The 16,839-nt window shown below is 41.2% G+C and overlaps 2 protein-coding genes across 3 annotated transcripts in view; both read left to right on the top strand.

The window, feature by feature from the left end:
* The first annotated feature begins 4,839 nt into the window (after window positions 1-4,839).
* On the top strand, window positions 4,840-6,971 carry LOC115111026 (transmembrane protein 230-like). Its single transcript, XM_029636912.2, has 3 exons — window positions 4,840-5,261; window positions 5,554-5,676; window positions 5,813-6,971. The coding sequence occupies exons 1-3, from the start codon at window positions 5,166-5,168 to the stop codon at window positions 5,951-5,953; spliced, it is 360 nt and encodes a 119-aa protein (XP_029492772.1). The 5' UTR covers window positions 4,840-5,165; the 3' UTR covers window positions 5,954-6,971.
* Window positions 6,972-7,553: 582 nt separating this feature from the next.
* The window catches only part of LOC115111554 (protein turtle homolog A-like), a 51,535-nt gene continuing 42,249 nt past the window's right edge, over window positions 7,554-16,839 (top strand). Inside the window, exon 1 of one of the 2 annotated variants that reach the window (XM_029637713.2) lies at window positions 7,554-8,312. The gene's annotated coding sequence lies outside the window, so the exon portion shown is untranslated. The remainder of the gene's footprint in view (window positions 8,313-16,839) is intronic. The other variant, XM_029637712.2, reaches the window with a different exon arrangement.

Below are 16,839 nucleotides of genomic sequence, written 5' to 3'. Positions count from 1 at the left end.
AATGTACAGTATATGTTTTTAAATCAAATTCGTACAACATTATTTAAACGTTACTAATGATTTCTTGTGGTTTTTATGGAAGGTTTTCTTAATGTTCTAAGAACATGAGGAAACCTGCAGAAAATGTTATGCTGAAATACTGAAATTCCCTCAGAACATTGTTTCTTAACGTTCTGAGAACAACTTGAGAACATTATTTGAAATAGAACCATGAGAAAACCCGTATACTGAAATTCCCACCTCTGAATGTTATGTGCTAGCTGGGTATCCTGCACCATTCCCAGAACGTTGTGGGAACCATAGGACAACAACGCTCTCACCAAGCATTCAAAAACATATGATTCTCAGAACATTTACTAGCTGGGAATAAAGCAATTTTCAGGGAAGGAAGACAATTACCCTCTATCAATGGCAACTACATGAATTATTTATCAGATGGTAAAAGGTGTGCAGTACTGCTTTATGTGCCATCCAGGCCATTGCTATGCGTGACCAGAGAGATGACAATCCATTGCAGGGAGAATCAGTCAGACAACCGTAGTCACAACCAGATGAACCTTCATACATAATGTCATCAAAGCTTTTGTACAAGTTACCTGGTGTTCTTCTGTTTCTAATCTCCCTGAATACATACACCACACTGCAGAGGGTAAAAATAACATTGATGTCACTCTGCTACCTGATAAGAATCATCAGATAACCTGAATAGACTGTCTGCATCTGCCCTTCTCTGCTTTCTCTTCTCAGACTGTGTATCCACTTTATTGACCTGTGCAGAGTCATCAGGCACAGCTCTTATTGCACGGACACTGGATGGATAATCAAATGGTTTGTAGTCTGTTAAACACTCTCTGAGACAGAGCCACGGTAAACACGAGCAACATCTTCTAAGAAGTGGATGGCCTTTAATTGTTTTTTTGACAGAATATCACCACCATTCATTGAAAAAGTAAACTTCTTGTATCACAATTCATGAATGTACTAAAGGGCTATTGATCTAAGGCGATATGTCATTTTATAGACCACAGTGTTCTGGACAAGATTGACACTGCAGAGTTTTGTTTATTCTGAGGCAATTTGATGAAAACAGACATACAGCATGGGAGTGGATGGTGCAAATGTAATGCACCTCAGTAAGTACGTACACTGAGTGGACAAAACACTAGGAACACAGGCTCTTTCCATGACATAGACTGACCAGGTGAAAGCTATGATCCCTTATTGATGTCACCTGTTAAATCAATCAGTGTAGGTGAATGGGAAGAGACAGGTTAAAGAAGGATTTTTAAGCCTTGAGACATGAATTGTATGTGTGCCATTCAGAGGGTGAACGGGGTATGGTAGTAGGTTTCCAGGCGCAATGGTTTAAGTGTGTCAAGAACTGCAATGCTGCTGGGTTATTCAGGCTCAACAGTTTCCTGTGTGTATCAAGAATGGTCCACCACCCAAAGGACATCAATTCAACTTGACACAACTGTGGAAAGAATTGGAGTCAACATGGACCAGCATCCCTGTGGAACGCTTTCGACACATTGTAGAGTCCATGCCCCGACGAATTGAGGCTGTTCTGAGGGCAAAGGGGGGTGCAACTCAATATTAGGAAGCTATTCCTAATGTTTGGTACACTCCATGTATGCCTATTAGGACACAGAGATGGAAACAAAGCAGTGAAACAACATTTCCATCAGCAGATGTCACAAAGTGCTTATACAGAAACCCAGCCTAAAACCCCAAACAGCAAGCAATGTAGATGTAGAAGCACGGCGGCTAGGACAAACTCCCTAGAAAGGCAGGAACCTAAGAAGAAACCTAGTGAGGAACCAGGCTCTGAGGGGTGACCAGTCCTCTTCTGGCTGTGCCAGTGGAGATAAGAATACATGGCAATCAAGGCTAGATTGTTCTTCAAGATGTTCAAATGTTCATAGATGACCAACAGGGACAAAAAATAATCACAGTGGTTATAGAGGGTGCAACAGGTCAGCACCTCAGGAGTAAATGTCAGTTTTGCCCTTCATAGCCGAGAATTCAGAGGTCGAGACAGCAAGAGAGAGAGAGAGAGAGAGAGAGAGAGAGAGAGAGAGAGAGAGAGAGAGAGTCGAAACAGCAGGTCTGGGACAAGGTAGCAGGTCTGGTGAACAGGTCAGGGTTCCATATCCGCAGGCAGAACAGCAAAAACTGGATCAGGACCAAGTGGACTGGGGACGGAGACTGCCAGGAGTCGTCAGACTAGGTAGTCCTGATGGAATGGTCCTGAAGGCTATGTTTACACAGAAATCTATATTTGAGTACAAGCCTCAAGGCAAATGATGATATATGAGATAACCATATTAGATAATCATTTCAGATAACAATGATTGCCAATTCAATGTGACGTGCTGTCATCGTATGAAAAGGAATGTCTAACATGGATTTTATACCATTTCATGTTTAGTTACAAATACTTTTGTGCAACTGTGTAGGGGTGGGAGGTGATCCCTGAATAGTTTTGATTGTTATTTCAACAGACCTTCTTAATCTTATTCGCACAAACAACAGGAAGTGACAGATGCAGTAGCTGGAGGTCTGGAAGCCTATCAAGAGTCATGTTAGGTGAACTGTTACAAAAGCCCTCCCAGTTACCATCTGTTGGTTTGGTTTCTTTTCATATGCTCACAAAAGACACGAGTCAATACTATGCACTATGCTGTGAACATGCACAGTATAATCATGTACGATCTGACAACTACCTCAAGGTGTAGCCAGGGTATAAGTAGCGTAGCTCTAGAAAACCCTTCTCTCTGTATGGTTTTCAGAGGTTAGCTTCGCCCTTGGCTGGCTCTGTGTGAACTACAACTCAGACACTGTGTTTTAACGTTTAGAAATGTCAATAATCATCACCTCCTGACCCCTCCTGTCTCAGCCTCCAGTATTTATAATGCAGTAGTTTATGTGTCGGGGGGCTGGGGTCAGTTTGTTATATCTGGAGTACTTCTCCTGTCCTATTCGGTGTCCTGTGTGAATCTAAGTGTGCGTTCTCTAATTCTCTCCTTCTCTCTTTCTTTCTCTCTCTCGGAGGACCTGAGCCCCAGGACTACCTGACATGATGACTCCTTGCTGTCCCCAGTCCACCTGGCCATGCTGCTGTTCCAGTTTCAACTGACCTGAGCCCTAGGACCATGCCCCAGGACTACCTGACATGATGACTCCTTGCTGTCCCCAGTCCACCTGGCCATGCAGCTGCTCCAGTTTCAACTTCCTCCTGACTGTGCTGCTGCTCCAGTTTCAACTGTTCTGCCTTATTATTATTCGACCATGCTGGTCATTTATGAACATTTGAACATCTTGGCCATGTTCTGTTATAATCTCCACCCGGCACAGCCAGAAGAGGACTGGCCACCCCACATAGCCTGGTTCCTCTCTAGGTTTCTTCCTAGGTTTTGGCCTTTCTAGGGAGTTTTTCCTAGCCACCGTGCTTCTACACCTGCATTGCTTGCTGTTTGGGGTTTTAGGCTGGGTTTCTGTACAGCACTTTGAGATATCAGCTGATGTACGAAGGGCTATATAAATAAATTTGATTTGATTTGATTTGACTTGCGAAATGGTTTTTGAAACATTTGGCCTTTATCTTTCATATCAGAGTGAAATACATTTTCAAATAAACAAGATACACTTACTGTAGGTGATTTTCACAGATCCATACACGGTGTGTGCCTCCAGTTGACGAACTACACTTACTCCCCAGTTCCCCTTACACACAGGTGTTTGGAGCACACTTCTGTCTTCCGTCTGTTTTCCGTAAACAAGCACTGTAACATGGAGATATGGCCATGTGGGAACACTAACCCTAACCCTATAAAAGGTATGTGTAGTAATTTAACCTTTTCTTTTTATTAATATTTCTCACTGATATGAAAAATACACTGAGTGTACCAAGCATTGGGAACACCTTCCTAGCATTGAGTTGCACCCCCTTTTGCTGTGGTGGACCATTCTTGATACACAGGAAACTGTTGATCACATCTGCATTGCTTGCTCTCTGGAGTTTTAGACTCAGTTTCTGTATAAGCACTTTGTGACAACTGCTGTTGTAAAAAGGGCTCAATAAATACATAATTGATTGAACGGAAAAACCAAGCAGTGTTGCAGTTCTGGACACAAACCAGTGCGCCTGAAACTTACTACCATACTTTCTCCAAAGACACTTACATCTTTTGTCTTGCCCATTCACCCTCTGAATGGCACACATACACAATCCATTGTCTCAAGGCTTAAAAATCCTTATTTAACATGTCTCCTCCCCTTCCTGATTGAAGTGGCTTTAACAAGTGACATTAATACCGGAACATAGCTTTCACCTGGATTCACCTGTTCAGTCTATCATGGAAAGAGCAGGTGTTCCTTATGTTTTGTACACTCACTGTACGTTCCTTATGTTTCAAAAACCATTCTACAAGCGATGATTGTTTTGAGCACGTGTCGGGGCTCTTAGCAAAAGTCCCCGGGGAAGAAGAAACCTTCATCAATAGGCGCTAAAGGTAGCTTCTATGAATTGCCTGAAGTAAACTATGCATGGGAAGAGGATGCAGAGAAAGCTACACTAAAACCACTACAAAATCACAAAATACAGAAGATAAAAACGCTAACTATCTAACATCAGTGTCACTATTACAATGTGTGGACTCACACGTGATAGATCTATTGATTTTATGAAAAGACAGATACTGACATGAGTGTCTCCTAGCCTACATGTGTTGTGGTCCACTTGAGCTGCACCAACTTGTTGTTCAGATGTGATACGGCACCGCCCCTTAGTGGTAACCTAGCCTACTTCCATTCCAGTTCAGGGACGGTTCACAGCATTGCGCAGGCGTTGTACAGACTAAACAAGGAAGAGGGCATGAGTGCGGACGTTTTTATTGCAACAAAATGTTATGTTTATGTTCTAACTCCTGATCTGAAAAGGCGGTATCCCTCTCTCTATTTTCATTTGGTTGCAACATAGGCTAATTGTAGTGAGTCGAGAGGAGCTGACACACTGATTAACACGTTCGTTGCAAGTTGACAACAGTGTATCTGAATAGGCAAGTGTCATCATTGTAGCATTTCTCAATATGAAATGATACAATGTACCGGCTGCCAATGTAACATAACAATGCAACAGTTTTAGCAAGTAATTTAAAGTAAAGATGAACGCTCGCAGCAGTTTAAGACAAGGAATACTTAACACTAAGGTCAGGTACTCCAAATTAGCCAATGATGATGACGGCTACATTGACCTGCAGGTAAGGGCTTTAGTGTGCTAGAATGGGCCTGGTAGGGTTGGAATAGAATCTATATCGGCTTCGTTTTATTTGAAATGAACTGCCCATGGTAATTATGGGATTGTGTAGCCTATAGACATAGTCCAATGTTGTTATTGCATCAAACAACCCTGTAGATAGAATAAAGTTTTCATATCAGTATTGAGAAAAAGCTTTTGGGATGGTTTGGTGATACACAAATTACAAAAATGTACCATTCAATATATTGAACTTCTGTGGTATGTTGTTATGAAGTCATGTTTGTCCCCCCCAGTTCAAAAAAAGCCCACCAAAGGTCCCATACAAAGCCATTGCACTGGCAACTGTCCTCTTCTTGATTGGCTCTCTGTTGATCACCATTGGAGCTCTCCTTTTGGCAGGATACTTTGAAGTCACAGTGAGTATGAACTTTGAGTCCATCTGTATATTCCTGTCATGTTTTACAACAGCACAACAAATAGATTTCACATAATTAACTTTGACACATTCCATTGTGTTCCTTAGATATCTTTTTTCTTCTTCATTCATTTCAGCATGCTGACCGGACTGTGCCCGTTCTCATAATTGGAATCTTGGTTTTCCTTCCTGGATTCTATCACCTGCGGATAGCTTACTATGCATCGAAGGGCTACCGTGGTTACTCCTACGATGATATCCCAGACTTTGATGACTGAGCCACTCCTAACTGAGGCAACTCCTTTGTTATTTTCACATAACATTGTTGAATACAGTAAACAGACTGGGATCCAGGGTAGTCCTAAAGCAGATGTCCTTTTGATGTTTGTTCATCATGTCATGTCTATTCACTTCTTGTTCTTTGACTGGATTACCACCATACTTCATGATGAATGACTACTATATTTAGATAGGTTTGTGTTATTGTTTCTAACAAATAACATGCACATTTGTATTTATGACATGTCTTGTTTTTTTGCTACATATGCATACATTTTACATATACATTTTACATACATGGCATTTTCACATACAGCAATCACATAACAATAATACATAACCGAACAGAGCTATTTAATCCCACCTCTCAGCCACTCTCATCCCACCTATCACTGTAGACCACCCTTGATTTTTAGTTGACTGACCAATTGGAAATGTGATTCTAGGATGCATTTTTTCCCCCACATGATTTGCAGTTTGAGGTTTAGAGCAAATTTTGTTTATTTATTCCCATAGTTTTGACCTCGTGTAGGTATACCCACACTTATCTATACAAGGGAAGGATGTCATTTCTGATAAAATACATAGCTGTGCTGTAAGGGAGGCATGAGTTTAATTGTATTGTCCAACTGAAAGACCTGATCAGTGTAACCGTAAATCAATTTACTCTCACTGGTTGGTACCCCAACAGAACCATGAGTTTGAGATATTATGGCTAAACTTGAAAATTGACTTTGTTTTTCTGTTGAAATGTCGCTTATGCTTTCCTGGAGGGTTCCTGGTAGGAGTATTTTATGTGATTAATGCCAATCCTTTGATCTCCATATGGTGTGCTGCTAGGCCTGTGAGAGTCAAGAAGGAAAAGTTGTCACGCAACAATATAGTGTCTGGTGTAGTTTTCCACTGGCTGAGTTTGAAAGGCATTGTCACTTGCAATGAAGTCTGTAGTGTATCCATATATTCAATTTAAAGGCATTTGTGGTTGAGCATCAGCTCCAATAAAGACTGTATCATGAACTACTCTCCACCTTTGTGTCAACTCACACCCCCCTGTGGTGTGCCAAAGTTTACTTTGTGGGTAAAGAAAATATATATATATATATATATTCTACAGACAACCATTGATGTTGTCTGAACCAAAAGTGTAATATCTGTGAGTGTGAGAGCTGTTATTATTGGATATTTTCTGGGTCAATGGTGCTACTGGCAGTGTAGCAAGTCTACAGTAGTTTTTCCTAAATCAACTGAGTAGGGGGTTGCTACTTGGGCAGGTCTAGGATCAGTTTACTACAACCACTCCAGACCCCAAACAAAGCAAAGCTCACAGACATTGCATGTAGTTCTTTGAGGGACAACACTGTTGCATTTGTTCAAAGTAAAACTATCCCACTCCCATATTGATTGGCAAACGTGTGGTGAAGGAACTTATTTGTAACTTTTGTGACAATGTAACCTATTTTCTCCCAGTAATAACGGCTTTATTATTAATTGAATAGACACGGAAAGACACATGGAGGGGAACAAAAGCTTAACGCAAGGGCTTTTGGATAACATTTTGATCATTTAAAAAAATGTAGAACTGTTGGATATGCAACATTACATTGCCATTGTCTAAGGACGTGTTCCGTTGCATAACGTTTGTCTTTTGTCAGGGACCCCGACACGTCCTCTATACGTTGGACTTTCCCACGAAAAGGCGCTTTTGTCTGGAGCGCTCAAACTGAGTGCATGTGGTAGGGAGGAGAAGAAAGATACGACGAAGGGACGAAACCGCGAGAAACGTAGTAGATGAATAGACGACTGTATTCTGTCCACACACTCCGTCATTGCAGTGGGGAACTGGCGGGCATACATCATTTTGGGGTATTTTGAGCAACGTATCATTTAAATGCGCTCTATGGATTCGGATAGTATTTTTTCTACTGCTCCTTTTTACAACACTTTGGGTAACTTTGGACAAAGCAACACGAAGAAGAGCAATATAAAAAAATGCTCGGAAACTTTTAAACGATTCTAAACCAATCTAGGTACTTAGGTTTTTCTCTATCTTTATATGGGATTTACAACCTGAGAATTGAATGAGATAGTGCTACAGCTAAATCTACTAGGGAGCTTTTCCTACAACTTCCCTGGTTGTGTTTAACAACTATCATGTGGCGCGCGTGAGACAGTCTGCCACGCTTTTATAAACTATGCGACCACCTGCCTTTGTCGAACACCTGCATTTTTAAGGCAACCGTATTAAACTTTAGAGTAACTAATGAATGCCCAAATACGTCAACCTGCATGCTGAAAAAAAGCAAAGGACCCGATGGACTGATTTTATTCTGGTCAAGTCAGAGAAGTGCCTCAAGCAAGGTAAAGAGACTTTTAAATCGGGCACAACCTACATGTGAATAACAGCCTCTGTGAGTTTCACACGGGGTCCACTTTTAACGCAAATGTAAATAGGGGTTCATTCACTTACAATATAGTATTATATTAAATGTTTTTATTTCACAATCACAATTCCTCATTCTAGTTTTAGTCTAGACAAAACTTATGCTGTTTGTAGGCTATACCTTTGTCTGGAATATTCAACCGACCATGGAAACAAGCAGAATATCTCCTGAAGTGCATTGTGTTGACGTCTGTTCTTGTTGATTATTTAGCTCGTGACATGTTTCTTTATCCACTGTAATTACAGGTTGATAATTGCTTAAGCGTGAGTTAGCATTTACTGTAAGTGAACGTTTAGAACCAGGCAGATTATTCATAGCCTTCAATAAATTAAGATTAATTAATGCATTACGTTAATGCATACAGAGAAAAATGGTCAATCAATCACAGCAGAATAGTAATTTCTTATAGAGGTTTGGTCCCTTTCCTATCAGTCGACGTGACTGCACATCAGACAATAGAGGCAACTGTTTTTGCCTGATATGGAGAGAGACTATGACATGGGCACCCATGTAAACAAACCATCTAGTTACTTAATTGAGCTCTAAAGTAAACATTTCAGAAATGTTTTTGATATTTGATTTAATTATTATTCTTGGCTTATTTATTGCATGCAAATATAAGCCTGACTGCTACACATGATCTTCTTTCTTTATGTTTGAAAACTGATAAATCAGAACAGCATCTGCTACTAAAATATGATGTATAATTTCTTACTTCATACTCTGAATGAGTCGCCAGTTCAGTCCACATATGGTTATTGAGACTGGTTTCTTTCTGAAAGACCATGCGTTGTGTCTTTCATTTCTTCTGCTTGACATGGGTATGAGTTTGATACTGGAGATCCTGACTATTGGCACTGTGGTGCTTCATCATGACATCATTGATGCTAAAAAGTTTAGTTCTCTAACATGGCACTTATTTCATGGTTTAGTAAAAGTTTCCATTATAACAGAGTGATGGGGGATTGTTATTGCTAATTTTGTAGATTTAAATATTCAGGGTTTTGACCTTTGTGACCGAAGTCCAACTGTAACGCTCAGTTCATCCATGGGCCTTAGTTATTTACCAGACTCTGTGGTTCAATGTTCTGCATACTTGTTTAGAGAAGGTCTAACTTTTTACACTGTTTTAAAATGTTGGGTAATGACTTATTTAGCATTGAGGTGTACTAAAGCATATATAATTGACTTTTTTGTTTCTTGCATGGATTTGAAACAAAACCGCTTATAGTTTTTTGGGGGAAACCTAAAGGAGATTTAAGAGAGGGAGCAAAGAAAGAAATATTCTGCTGAATGCAGTGTCAATAGCACCATAGTATAGACATAGCTATTTCAATCTGCAGTGTTGTTGGCAACTCTGAATATTTTCCTCAGTCTTAGACGGTAAGAGTTGACCTGGTTAGGTACAAATGAACCTCCAGAATCAAATGGGTTCTTTAGTGTTATTTTAGCTTTCTTTGGCTCAACCAAGACTTTGGGGTAGCATCTTGATTTTGTCTCTCACCTTCTAACAAAACCGACGTGGTCATTTGTGTGAACTATTCTAGCTCAGGTGCAGCAGTCAGCTATCTATGCCTTGAGACACTTTCTGTTCACCTCAGTTCAGTGTCTGTAAGCAGCTTTATGTCCCCATGGTTTGGCCTGAATTAGGATTTGCCTGGCCACCAGAGGTCATAGGGTGGGACAAACCACTCTAAAGGGCTGGTCAAATGAAAGGAGGATGTCGGTACACAACATTTAGACCTAATGGGTCTCAAATGATGCCAGGCTGATCCACTTCTCCACTGAGGGTTTTATAGACTTGATAAGAAACACTTCTGGAGAGGCAAAATAGCACATTCAAAATGAAGCATTTCACTGTACTTGTGCATGTGACAATAAAATTTCAACTTGAACAGCATAACTGGTGGATGTAATGTTGTATAACTGGTGGATATGCAACATTACATTGCCTTTGTCTACGGACGTGTTCTGTTGCATAACGTTTGTCTTTTGTCAGGGACCCCGACACGTCCTCTATACATTGGACGTTCCCACGAAAAGGCACCTTTGTCTGGAGCGCTCAAACTGAGTGCATGTGGTAGGGAGGAGAAGAAAGATACGACAAAAGGACGAAACCGTGAGGAACGTAGTAGATGAATAGATGACTATACTCTGTCTACACACTCCATCATTGCAGTGGGGAACTGAGGGATACACATCATTTTGGGGTATTTTGAGCAACGTATAACTTAAATGCCCTGTATGGATTTGGAAAATATTTTTCTACTGTTCCTTTTTACAGCACTTTGGGTATCTTTAGACAAAGCAACACAAAGAAGCGGAAAATAAAAGTCTACACACTCCACACAATGAGTTTGTGCTACAGCTAAATCTACTAGGAGCTTTTCCTTCAACTTGAACTTGATATCAGAGTGGAAATGGTGGAACCTTCAGACCTTTTAAGAAGTAGGAAATGCTTCCTCCGATGTCTCTTTTTCCATTACATCTTGAAATAAGAGTTTGGTCTCAGTACTCCCTCATTGGGTCAGTAAAGTTTAGGTTGTTGGCCTAAACCTTTTGCTTTTAAGAATTAGTCTTGTGGGATGTGGAGTGGATGAATTGTTTCCTTTGTTTATGATTTACTAGTAGGTGTGTTCTTTCTTTGCACCTGTGATATGGTCCTCAGTTTGTCAAGTTCTCCCCTCAAACCCAGCTGGCCTGTTCTGAGGCCATGGCCCAAGCAGGATTAACCAGGATTACTAAAAAAGTAATATAGCTGCTTATCAGTTCCATCTCTGTCACCACCATCACTGATGGGCCTTGGCCGCTATGCCAATATGATTTCCTTAGGGTTAGGGTTATGTATTGCCAGATGAGTGGAAGTAGAGAGTAAAACAGATGGATAGTGTCAGGTAGATTTTTCATGAGTTTGAGGTATAAATTCACAATATTGTCTGGGTGTGATTCTAGCTGCAAAGCTGTGATCTCAATGGAAATCCTTTTGATCTGAACTTCACCTTCTTTTTTCAGGTCTGCTTTCAGTGGGTTTACTACTGGCCTGGCCTGGGGTGGATTATTTCCCTCCACATTTCGACCTTTTCACCTCTTGATGTAGGGCTCTTCAAACTGTGCTGCAGCCTACCTGCTGGTATGTGATCCGGCTTGGCCCTCTTCGTTGTCTGCTCCCTTAGCTCTACTGCAAATGTGTGACACATTTGGATGGGATAAACCGTCCATGTTATTTATAATGCGATCAAAATGGCAAGCATTCCTGTAAACAGAATGTTCTAGAGGGTTAGGGTACAGTAGTTGCTGACATGATTACAACACTTTACTAAGGAGTAGACACAACAGTATTGATAGATTATGGATTTTATGCATGATGGCTCTCTCACAGGTGATGGATGGAAGGGGAGAGTTTTGGTATAGTGCATCTGTCAGCTGGATCAAAGACTGTCAGTCTGCTAGGGGTAGCAGTGCCAAATAATAAATGCACCAAGTGTTTGTACAAGCATATCCAGGACAGTGTGCTGCTGACAGATGCCCTTTAACTTTGAATTCTAATTTGATTACACTATTAAGGTTGGGAGCGGCAGTACTGGATTAGACTAGGTGTTCACAAGTGTGCAGTCCAAGGTAATTTGTCTCATTGAAGACCAGTAAGAGATGCAACTAGTCTTAACAAGGTTAAAAATCCTTACACTGTCATTACAAAGTAAAATGTAAGTGTGCATTAGTGTACTGCATTGATTGCCAAACTTATGGGAGCAAAAGCCCAGACTTTATGAGTGTCTGTGGTTGTGTATCAGTTGTGTATCAGCTTACTCAGTTTGGCAGAATGGTCCAGATCACCCTCAATGGCTTCTTAGACATTATTATGTAATTTCTGTCTTCCCCTCAGATACCCCCAGGTTCCCCTCTCCTCAGTTCCCCAGACCCCTGGTTCATCTGCTCCCTGTGTTGACAGGGCTGCATTTGTCTGCTGTTCAGGACTGTGTAAAATGGTCTTAGCTACCACTCATTCCCAACCCTCTAAACTAAAGCTAGTTTTTAGTGAAAGGAACTTAAGTTACTGTTGGGCAATATGAACATAATTCAAAAGTAGACGTCTAAGCTGATAATTAATAATAATTTACAAGGTGTATTGGTATGAAACCAGCTACTCAAAAAACTAAAAGAAAAACTCTTGTTGAGCAGGTCCCATAATTGCAATGATGTCTGAATATATGCTTTCAGAAAGAACTCTGAGTCCTCTGTTTAGTTAAAAATAGAGAGATAATCATTGTAAATGCACCCAATTTTCTTTTCCATTGTGAGAGGAAAGACACTTTGACATTATGGAAGATGGTGTACTGTGCATCAGCAGATAACTAGCACTATAATTTTATATACATACTATCAGTGACCTACAGTATGTAACCCCTCATTACTACATACAATGTATGTAGCGTCTTGAGCTAAACTTGTAGGCCTCATTTGTTTGCATTTAAAGGACTTTGTGCCTTGTTCTGTTGCCATGGGAAACAGGTTGTACCTGATGCCACAGAATAGTGGTGGGGGCTGTCCTATGTCTCTCATGTCTACACTTGTAGACTTTGACCCCTACAGGCTCTCTCTGCAGGGTCTGTAGTCTGGACACTCCCCTGTCAACGGGTCTCTCACAAGACATGTCAAATGTTGTCAATAAGCAACATTCAATTCAGTAGGCCTAAAAAGTCGGTATTATGAAACAACTTGTTTTAAATAGGCTATGCCTAAATACAGTTACAGAGGGCCTCCCAAGTGGCGCAGCGTTCTAGGGTTCGCGCCCAGGCTCTGGGTTCGCGCCCAGGCTCTGGGTTCGCGCCCAGGCTCTGGGTTCGCGCCCAGGCTCTGTCGCAGCCGGCCGCGACCGGGAGGTTCGTGGGGCGATGCACAATTGGCCTAGCATCGTCCGGGTTAGGGAGGGTTTGGCCGGTAGGGATATCCTTGTCTCACCGCGCACTAGCGACTCCTGAGGCGGGCCGGGCGCAGTGCACGCTAACCAGGTCGCCAGGTGCACGTTGTATCCTCCGACACATTGGTGCGGCTGGCTTCCGGGTTGGATGCGCGCTGTGTTAAGAAGCAGTGCGGCTTGGTTGGGTTGTGTTTCGGAGGATGCATGGCTTTCGACCTTCGAAAGCCCGTACGGGAGCCCGAACCCGTACGGGAGTTGTCGCGATGAGACAAGATAGTAACTACTAACAATTGGATACCACGAAATTGGGGAGAAAAGGGGGTAAAATCAAATTTAAATAAATACAGTTACAGGCACAATAATTGCTCTCTGTGGGCGTATAATACAGACAATGGAGACTATGGAGGGTTTTACACACATCCAAACTTTTCACAGGAGCTGGATCCAATATATGTCCACTCACAGTTATACTGCTCTCAAATGTAATGTTTTATAAACATCATGGAACTGTCTCACAGATCATATTTGCACTTCTCCGGAAATAGCAGACTAAATTGCATTGCATTTGAGCCATGTACTGTACATTCTCACCATAAACCCATAGACAGTGAATTTTTATAATACGTTTTTTTTTTTATCAAGTTAAACGAAAAATAATCAATCAAACAATATTGCTAAATATGATCGGGTCAGAAACATGATATCATAAATTGCTTCTCTCATTCTATGGCACTCTGTGCAGACTGCACACGTACTGTAGGCCTAAATGTCTTTTTGCATAACATTTGCACATCTATACAAAACACTAGGCTCCTGCTAATTGTAGGGCTGTGACGATACCAATACCGTAATATTCTTTCCATGGCAAAAATGTAAACATGAAGTAGACCACACTCTTTGGTCCTTTAAAAACTTGCTGTATTTAAAATATTGTGTGCTATAGATGGGTTCGCTGACAACGTCACGAAAACGATGCGCGTGCTTCAAGAGGCAGAAGGCCGCCGTGTGTTGTTGTGATTCTGGGCGGCCAGATAGCTAGCAACAATGACTACCATGTGGGAAATCGTAAGTGGCTCGTTCCAGCAAGTTTGATCTTGGTCTTGATACCATGTCTTGTGTTGAGGTGTTTTGACTAACGTCATGTCTTTGGTAATATGGCTCAAATTCGCTGTAACAGTGTAACAATGTTTTTTAGAGACAACAAGTGATCATTGTGCAAATTGATTTATGTTATCAATAAACATCGTAGACTAAATATAGTTTACATGTTGTCAACAATCTAAGCCAAGCCTGTCTGTGTTGCACCATTTGTTGTACACACGTCGGTTTTGTTGCTAATCAACCAACCCGTCTATAGCATGGAAAATAAATAAATGTGACTGGATGACAACATAATGATGTTTGTTTCCACGAAACATGCTGTTTTTCTAAAGAAGTTAAATCCACCTCCCAAGTGGCACACCGGTCTAAGGCATTGCATCTCAGTGCTAGAGGCGTCACTAGAGACTCGGGTTCGATCCCGGCCTGTGTCACAGCTGGCCGCGACCAATAGACCCAATAGACCCATGAAGCGGCGCACAATTGGCCCAGCATCATCCGGGTTCCATTGCGCTCTAGCAACTCCTGTGGCGGGCCAGGCTCATGCACACTGACAAGTTTGCCAGTTGGACAGTGTTTACTCCAACACATTGGTGTGGCTGGCTTTGGGTTAAGCGAGCAGTGTGTTAAGAAGCTTGGCAGGGTTGTGTTTCCTGAGTCTGTACGGGAGTTACAGCGATGGCACAAGACTGTAACTTCCAATAGGATATTTATAAATATATAAAATATATTATTTAAAAAAATAAGAAGTTAAATCCGCTTTGTGTTTGGTTTCCTTGCCACGATACTAATGACTATCCTGATACTGGTATCATTCTGCCCCTAGTCAATTGTATCAATTCCTATGTGTGAGGAAGATTCTAGTGTGTCTTTGGTAAACGGACGAGAGGCGCTCATTGCAAATGGGGATGGATAGCCTACTTCAGGATTAGGCAGCTAGATTCAGCCGCTGGCCAATTTTTGTCCGAGTGATTTAAATCATTTGTACACTGCCAATTGACCACAATTAATCCCAAAAAGAGATTGTATTTGAAAATTACAATAATTTCATAAGTTAATTGAGACACAATCAACTTTGTCTCTTTTTATTTATTCACTAATACCTTTTAGCTGAATTCCTGGTGATTTTACAGTATTTCTTTTACCAAAAACGAAAATCCTAAAGACTTTAGTCGGCCCCCAAAAAATCACTTTCGGGACAGTTTTGGCCCGCGGGCCACCTATTGCCATCCCCTGGCCTACTTGAACAAGTGAAATTCAGATATGTGAATTGTGAGGGAAAAAAAGCACTCTCAGTAGACCATATTAAAACCCCTTTATTCATAGGGTACTTTTGGCTAATGGTCAGGATAAAAAGACACACATTTACATTACATTTACATTTAAGTCATTTAGCAGACGCTCTTATCCAGAGCGACTTACACACCTATGCGATGCTGCTAAACCAGCCTTGATTAAAGGGAGGGTAGGCTATGCTTAGTTTTTAATCAAATTAAACAAAATGGGTGGAAACCTATATATTTTTTATGGTTCTAAAAACGAGATTCACCGGCGCAAAAGGCACATCTCTCCTTCCATGTAAACTGTGGGTCATGGCTAGATAGGTCAAGGACGCACCTCAAATATTGCCACTCCTCCCGTCTCAGCACAGGTAAATTGCCGAACCTGGAGTTAGTGCGCCAGTTTTTACATGATGAAATGGCAAACTAACATGCGACACTAGAGCACCAAATGTGTCACGTGAGTTGAGTTGGCGTAATATGCTGTTGTTAGCTTTCCAAAAATAGCCTCCTTATATTAGTGTAATTAACTTACACTAGTGATAAGCTGGTATTAGTGGCTCTGAATAAAGTGTGTGGGAGAATACAGTGTGTATGTGGGGATGGGAGGGGTCATTCCATTATTTTCTAAGAAAGGGAAGGGGATCATTTAAATTGTAGATTTTAAGATGTAGGTTGCAACCTTAACACATCACTGACCAGACAGTGTAGCACAGATTCAGTTTTCCCAGCTTTATTGACCCATTTTATTGTCAGGCTGTTAACATTTGACTTTCTAGGAAATTGATTATTGAGCAGTCTGGTTACAGTAATATCCTGTTCATATTCAGTGGGTCGGAGCAATACTACACAATGTCAGAGATATAAATTAAATTCCCTTGCATTTACAGGGTTCTCTTCTCAAAAACTCTGGACTATACCATTTTTTACATTGAAACTCAAGAGGAGAAATGAATTGAAAGTGCATTGAAGACTGGGGTTGGGATGAAGACTAGACTGGGGTTGGGATGATGACTAGACTGAGGTTTGGATGAAGACTAGACTGGGGTTGGGATGATGACGACTGGGGTTGGGATGATGACTAGACTGGAGTTGGGATGATGAGATCTCCTCTATACCATGTTTCTTGTAGGATGACAATGTCTGTA

This window comes from Oncorhynchus nerka, linkage group LG27, assembly GCF_034236695.1.
Source record: "Oncorhynchus nerka isolate Pitt River linkage group LG27, Oner_Uvic_2.0, whole genome shotgun sequence".
NCBI lineage: Eukaryota > Metazoa > Chordata > Actinopteri > Salmoniformes > Salmonidae > Oncorhynchus > Oncorhynchus nerka.
Note: the sequence above shows the minus strand (reverse complement) of the source record. Positions and strands in the feature narration are given on the sequence as shown.